The 7,768-nt window shown below is 45.7% G+C and overlaps 1 protein-coding gene across 2 annotated transcripts; it reads left to right on the forward strand.

The window, feature by feature from the left end:
• Nucleotides 1–4,838: 4,838 nt before the first annotated feature.
• On the forward strand, nucleotides 4,839–7,348 carry LOC140483262 (small integral membrane protein 26-like). 2 transcript variants are annotated; one of them, XM_072581402.1, is made up of 3 exons: nucleotides 4,839–5,015; nucleotides 5,487–5,638; nucleotides 6,089–7,348. In XM_072581402.1, the coding sequence occupies exons 2-3, from the start codon at nucleotides 5,488–5,490 to the stop codon at nucleotides 6,256–6,258; spliced, it is 321 nt and encodes a 106-aa protein (XP_072437503.1). In that variant the 5' UTR covers nucleotides 4,839–5,015; nucleotide 5,487; the 3' UTR covers nucleotides 6,259–7,348. The 2 variants fall into 2 exon arrangements, with proteins under 2 accessions (XP_072437503.1, XP_072437504.1); XM_072581403.1 differs by having other exon boundaries at nucleotides 6,092–7,348.
• The last annotated feature ends 420 nt before the right edge of the window (nucleotides 7,349–7,768 follow it).

Genomic DNA, 7,768 nt, shown 5'->3' on the forward strand with positions numbered 1-7,768 from the left:
GCAAATATATGTACATCCATCAACGTGCGTAACACAGGAATAGTAATGAAGGTTATACTCAAGGATAATAGAGACAAAAGAAGGAGTTTTGAAATAACACTATAAGAAATAGGAGTAGGCAGTTCAGCTCTTTGATCCTGCTCTGTCATTCAATAGGATCATGGTTGGTCCAACATTTCTCATGTCCACTTTGCTGCCCTTTCCCTGTAGCCCTTGATTTCCTGACTGATCAAGATATGATCTATCTCAGCTTTAAACATACGCAAGGACTCTACTGCCATAGAGACTCGAAGGCAAGGAATTCCAGAGACTCTCAACCCTCTGGGAGTAGAAATTCCTCTGAACTCATCTGTCACATTTGAAAGCATGAATACACAATTATGTTCCTATGGAACATAAGTGCCCATAAATCATTGCCTTGTAATTTATTGTAATGTTACACATGGTATAGATTGTAGATTCTCAGAGAAATATGGCAGGAAACCTTGCAGCCCATTGAGTCTGCATTGACTCTTTTGAAGATGAACCTTGTTAATCCCATTCACTTTTGCTCCTTTCTATATTCTGGCAATTATTTCCTTTTCAAGTATTTCCCAAAGCCCTGTTAAAGGCTTTATTGAATCTGCATCTAGCTTCCCATCAGGTAATGCACTCTAAATTTTGTTCCTTGTTGCATAATAAAACTTTTCCTCATGTCTCCTTTGGTTCTTTTGTCAACAGTTTTAATCTGTGACCTCCAATGATTGACCTCTCAGTTATTAGAAACAGAAACTCTTTTATTGACCCAATCTACATCCTTCGTGATGTTGAACATATCTATCCCATCTCTTTGTTTGTCCACTCATGGGATGTGGGCATCCGGCCAGCATTGTTTTTGTTGCCTGACCCTGATTGCCCTTGAGAAGGTGCTGGTGAACTGCTTTCTTGACCTGTTACAGTCCACCTGGTGAAGGTTGACTCACAATACTCTTAGGGAGGGAATCTGGGATTTTGACCCGGTGACAGTGAAGGGACAGCGATATATTTCCAAGTCAGGATAGTGAGTGGCTTGGAGGGGAACTTATCCATGGTGGTGTTCCCATGTATCTGCTGCCCTTGTCCTTCTAGATGGAAGCAGTTATGGGTTTGTCGAAGGATCTTTGATGAATTTCTGCAGTGGATGGTACATATTGTTGCTGCTAAGCATTGGAGGTGGAGGGAGTAGATGCTTGTGGAAGTGGTACCATTCAAACGGGCTACTTTATCCTGAATGGTGTCAAGCTTGTTGAGTGTTATTGGAGCTGCCCCCCATCCAGCCATCTCTGCCTACCTTTCTCTGTTTATGGAGAATAATCCTGGGGTCTGTACACACAATTCATCCTGAAATCATTAGAAGAGATTTATTCGAGAGATATATTCTTTCCAGAGTTTAGACATCCTCCCAGTGGCAACCAGAGTTAGATATAAAATTCCAGCTTGGGCCTTAACCCGTGTTTTGTAAGGTTCAGCGCAACTTCCCAGTTTTTTTCCATGTAACTCTTCATAAAACCTAGAATTGCTCTGTTAATCTGTCCAGCCAACTGCAGAGATTAGGAGTACAAACATTCCCAAGGTCTCTCACTGTCCTTGCATCCTCTTTATAATGATGTACATCTAAGGTTTCCTACCAAAATATCATTATCTCATTTTTTTTCTTTTGCACTGAATCTCATCTGCCATGTGTCCATTTAATTTAATAATTTTAAAAAATGTTTTGAATCTTGTTTCAAAATTTGACTTTACATACTGCTGTGGTGATGAATTCAGGTGCAGAGGACTGTTAATTCAGGTCATTGAATAAGGGAGTAATGTGGGCAGGGTCAGGGGCACTTGTTGACCGAGGGAGGGATCTCAACACCAAGGAATGAGAATCCAGGGATTTTCTCTTCCAATGTCTGCTCCACTCATTTCTGCTTTGACTCAATTCAAGAGTGGCATGATTGGGTTGCTCTACACAGGAGTCGAATACAGATATAGGAGGCCATTCAGCACCTTGAGCTGTCAAATTGGAACAGGAGGAGGCCATACAGCATCTCCAGTTGTTGCATAGGAGTAGAGGGCCATTCAGCCCAATTAGCAAATAAATCGGAGGCCATTCAGCCTTTTACACAAAAAAGAGGTAAGTTGTTGCCAGCATTCAGCCCTGGAATACAAATACAGGTTGCACAAAGAAGATACGGAATCCCTACAGTTTGTAAGCAGGCCATTCAGCCCATTGTGTCCATACTGACCCTCCGAAGAGCATCCCACCCAGACTCACCCCTCTTCCATATCACTATAACCTTGCATTTCTCAGGCTAATCTGTACATCCCTGGACACTGGGCAAATTAGCATAGCCAATCCACCTAACCTGCACATCTTTGGAGTGTGGGAGGAAACTGGAGCATCTGGAGGAAACCTGTGCAGACATGGGGAGAATGTGCAAACTCCACACAGACAGTCACCCAAGGCTGGAATTGTACCCAGGTCCTTGGTGCTATGAGGCAGCAGTGCTAACCACTGAGGCACCATGCTGCCCAAAAATAAGAAAAAGGCATGGAAAATAAGGTTTTGGTTTGGAAAGGAAATAAATAATGAAGCAATTAATTCCACAAATGCAGCAAATCCTTATTGGGGAAAATGTAATAATGGACAACAGGTGATTTATAAATGAAATTTGTTGGCCGTTGTGGGAAATACAACCCTCAACAAAAACAGAAATTGTTGGAAGAACTCTGAGGTCTCATAGCGTCTGTGGGGAGAAAGCAGAGTTAATGTTTCAAATCCATTTTCTCTGCATTAGAATTGGAAATAACTAGGACAAACTGGTATTTGTGCTGAAGCCCAAGTGGTGGGCAGGGGCTGGGGAAGGGAGAGGTGAGCAGATGGATGGAGATGAAGACCAGAGAGAAAGATATGAAATGGATAGGTTAGCAAGGAGATAATGGATAGCACATGAGGACAGAAGAAAAGCAGAATAAGAAATAGTAAGAGCAACGAGTGAGAAAGTGGATATGCTATGCTGAAGGCAATCTACATAGTATGAAAAACAAAAACAGAAATTGCTGGGAAAATTCAGTAGGTCTGGCAGCATCTGTGGAGCAAAAGCAAAATTAACATTTCAAGTCTAGTGACCCTTCTTCAGAATTGATTGTAGTTAGGAAAAGATTTATATATTAAAGAAGGGGTGGGAGGAGGGGGTCAAAGAGTAAAGGATAGGTAGACATGGAGTCCAGAGAGAGAGAAACACAATTAGACAGACAAAGGAATGGGTAAAGGACAGTTTGATAAAATGAATTGCTGCTAACAAAGACCATCATAGACTGACAATGGGTTGTATGTGGAAGCAGTCCATGTGATGGCAAGGCCTAGTTGGTGGAAGTTGAGATAAGGACATGGGCGAAGGTGCTCAAGCCCTGAAATTGTTGAATTCGACTTTGAGTCCAGGAGGCTGTAGAGTTTCCAGGCAGAAAATGAGGTGTTTGTAGAATCGCTTCAGCGTGGAAACAGGCCTTTCAGCCCAACAAATCCACAATGATCCTCCAAAGAGTGATCTACCTAGACCTATTCCTCTACCCTATTATCCTATATTTACCCCTGACTAATGCACCTAACTTACACATCCCTGAAAACTACAGGCAATTTAACACGACTAATTCACCTGACTTGCACATCTTTTGGATGCTGGGTGGAAACCGGAGCACCTGGAGGAAACCCACGCAGACATGGGGAGAATGTGTAAATCCCACACAGACTGTCACCCAAGGCTGGGGAAGGGACTGTGAATGGAGTTGGGGGTGGGAAGGGAGGTTATGTGAAATTGGAGAGCCCAATGTTGAGTCTGCCAGTTGGGGGGTTGGGGGGTTGGGGGGTTGGGGGGGGGGGAGGGTGTGGGGCGGCGATGATGCTGAAGGCTGCCCAGACAGAAGATGAGGTGTTGTTCCTCCAATTTGGGGCTTGGTTCGCTTGGCAATGGAGGAGGCCAAGGATGGTCATGTTGGAGAGGGAATGGGAAGGGGAATTAAAATGGACGGTGACTGGGGGGGCACTGCAGGCCCATCTGAGACACTCAGGGAAACATGCCAAGTTTACATTTGGTCTCCCCCATGTAGGGAAGACCCCTGCAGCAAGCCTGTGATGGAGATGTCGGCCAGGGAACAGGATGGTGTGTTGAAATGGCAGGCGACAGCCTATGACCCTATAATAGGAAGCTCAGGGTCACTCTTACAGACAGAAGGTAGGTGTTTTGCAAAGCAGTCACCAAGCCTTCACCATATCAAAAAGACGGGGCTAAACAGGTTGTTCTGCAAGCATGGATTCGACAGATCGGATGACCTGTTGCATCACTGCAAAACTTTACAAATTCGTTTGGTTTGCTTTGCAAATTCCACCTTAAGTCGTGATTTGGAGATGCCGGTGTTGGACTGGTTAAAAATCACTCAACACCAGATTATTGTCCAACAGGTTTAATTGGAAGCTTTCGGAGCACTGCTCCTTCATGAGGTGGTTGTGGTACAATAGTACTTCCAATTAAACATGTTGGACTATTACCTGGTGTTGTGATTTTTAATGTTGTCCACCTTAAATGTTGAAAAATGTGTTGCTCCTGCTCCTTGGATGCTGCCTGACCTGCTGCGCTTTTTCAGCATCACATTTTTAGCTCTAATCTCCAGCATCTGCAGTCCTCACTTTCTCCTACCTTAAATGTTCACCAGGAGACAGGGAGGGGGCGCTGCTGCGGGAGGACCGGGCGGGAGGGGGCGCTGCTGCGGGAGGACCGGGCAGCAGAGGGCGCTGCTGCGGGAGGACCGGGCGGGAGGGGGCGCTGCTGCGGGAGGATCGGGCTGAAGACGAGGGAGGGCGCTGCTACTGCTGCACGGGCAGAATGTCGGCGTCATCCGCAAATTAAATGAGGCAGCGCTTCCTGAAATAATAATATTTCCAATTGGAATCTGATTATCCGTGAGAGGGAAACCGAGTCCGTTCATTCGAGGGTATTGCCTGAAAATAAATCGAGGTAGGAGATTGCCCCGAAGGGAAGAAGAGGCAGGACCTGGGAGAGTGTAGGCGGGGACCGTTCGGAAAAGGGGAGGGTCTGTGACCGAATCCCAGGGGTGGGAATCAACCGGTGTCCAAGGGGCGGGGCGGGGCGGAGCCGGTATCCAAGGGGCGGGGCCTGTGTCCAAGGGGCGGGGCGGAGCGGAGCCGGTATCCAAGGGGCGGGGCAGAGCCGGTGTCCAAGGGGCGGGGCGGAGTCGGTATCCAAGGGGCGGGGCGGAGTCTATGTCCACGGGGCGGGGCCTGTGCCCAAGGGGCGGGGCGGAGCCGATGTCCAAGGGGCGGGGCGGAGCCAACGTCCAAGGGGCGGGGCGGAGCGGAGCCGGTATCCAAGGGGCGGGACCTATTGCCTGGACGGATACCGGAAGGGGCGGGGCCGAGGCCGAGCTCGGGGTCACATGTGACCAGCCTGTGTTTGTGTGGGCCGCAGGATGCAGCTGAAGGAGATTGTCCGCTGGAATGTCCGCGTGTCCCTTCTTTATGCCATTGGCATCTGGACCATGCTCGGCACCTATGGCTTCTTCCACCTGAAGAAGAAGCGGGAGCTGGCGGCGATCGAGAACAGCACCCAGGACTCGGCAGGTAAGGGCAAAGGTCACAACCTCCCACCCCGTGAAGGGCAAAGGTCACACCCTCCCACATCGTACAGGGCAAAGGTCACAACCTCCCACCCCGTGAAGGGCAAAGGTCACATCCTCCCACCCTGTACAGGGCAAAGGTCACAACCTCCCACCCTATGAAGGGCAAAGGTCACATCCTCCCATCCTGTGAAAGCCAAAGGTCACATCCTCCCACCCTGTGCACAGCAAAGGTCACTTTGTGCAGGGCAAAGGTCATCCCCTCACTCTGTGCAGGGTAAGGTCACTCCATGGAGGGTAAAGGTTACCTCCTCACCCCATGCAGGGTAAAGGTCACCAGCTGCCCTCCCCCCCCCATTATAGGCAAAAGGTGACGGATGAAGGCCCTGATATGTTTTAGCATTGTTGGTCTTGCTTTTACATTAAATAAAGGTTAACTTTGTTTTTTTTTCAGCAGTCACTTACCAAGGGGAGATCAGTTTGGAACCTCAAAAACAAGTTACCAAAGAATTTGTGGAGACAAAAGTTGTTACAAAGGAAGGTTTTGTTCCTTTTTCATCCAGAATCTACAAATATGGGAAGTCTCTCTTCGGTGTTTCATCTGATACTTCAATAGAGAAGTAGAGTTCAGAACAATAACTAACGCAGGTGATACTGCTAGGGAGCTCATGCTTCAGTTTTCTTGTGGACACTGAGGATTTTTCTACGTGCCCCCAATTTGTACAGTTGCTTTGGACGGTGTAGACTGTGCTTAAGTGCCGAGTGTTTATGATCTATTGAGCCTCATTTGATCTATTACCTTGAAGGCTATGTATCAGTTTCTAATGGACAGTGTCTGTACATCTACATTCTTTGCACAGTGGGACATCAGTAGCATTTTGAGAGAATTCAGCTATTTTTAAATTATGGGGGAAATTTGTTTCCAAACAACTGAAGGCTTTACCATGCCACATTTTTGCACTCACATAATCAACTCCAGAATACTTTTTTGCATGTGCAAACTCATAGTTTCTTCTTCCTTTCTTCCACAACTGCTCTGGAATCAATCAACAGTTTGGAGTGGTTAACATGATTGATCCTCTTTATCCAGCCGGCTTTAGCTTTTCAAAAATGTAATATTCTGGAAAGTGAACTGGTGAGGGATTGTGCTGGATCAAACCTTTCCTCAGACGTACCTTTTAATTACAGAGTGAAAAATTTACAAGCATTCATCTCCGAACACAAGCACATACCGCTTCAATAAGTCTCTTTATATGTGTTCAAGTGAAACTCCATTTTAATACCACTGATTGGGTAAAATTGACAATGAAGACCCAATCTAGAAGTAAGTTTAATGCATTATTTTCATGACTTGAGTTATGTATTATACAAATTCATTGTCACTATTTACATGCATGTTTTGTGTTGGACATGTGAATGAGCAGGTGGGGAGCAGATTAAAACTAAACTGATGTATTTTACTGCCATTGTAGTGAACCTTCACTTTGAAAGAAGGATTGGTATGATTATTGTGGCTTTGTAAGATGCATGGGAATTTTAAATGATTGCTGTTCATTAATTTAGGACTGTATAAAACTAACCCAGTTCCAGGGGTTTGAAGATTCACAATTGGGTTTAGATTCCACCTGATTGGGAATGAGACTTGATCTGATTATGTATTAGTTGTGTTGATATATTGTTAACTAATAAAATTGGAGTGATACTAAATTTGAAATGACAAGACAATCACTTACAATCTGTTCATTTGTTAGTGATACAACAGGTAGGAATTGGATGTGAAATTATGCCTCTGAAGGCTCCTGAAATACCTGGATTGCAGCAATTAATTATGCAATAGTTTCTATTTTGTGTTTTGATTCATGCAATGGCTGAAGCTGTGGAGGGACCACAAGCTGTTTGCTCTCTGTGGCTCACCTTGTGTGGACAATAGGCACTAAAATTTCCCATTGTGCTGGCCAGGCCTTCAAATTATATTGAGAGTCTGCCCTTGCGGATGTAAAGCTGGAGAAATCCGAGGATCTTGGGGCACAGTGGAAGTGTCCCTACCTCTGAGCCAGGAGGTCTGCAATGAAGGCTCACCTCACATGGTTATGTGTCATAACAGGTTCAGACAGGTTTTTTGTTTTAAATTATG

This window comes from Chiloscyllium punctatum, chromosome 11 (assembly GCF_047496795.1).
Source record: "Chiloscyllium punctatum isolate Juve2018m chromosome 11, sChiPun1.3, whole genome shotgun sequence".
NCBI classification, from domain to species: Eukaryota; Metazoa; Chordata; class Chondrichthyes; order Orectolobiformes; family Hemiscylliidae; genus Chiloscyllium; species Chiloscyllium punctatum.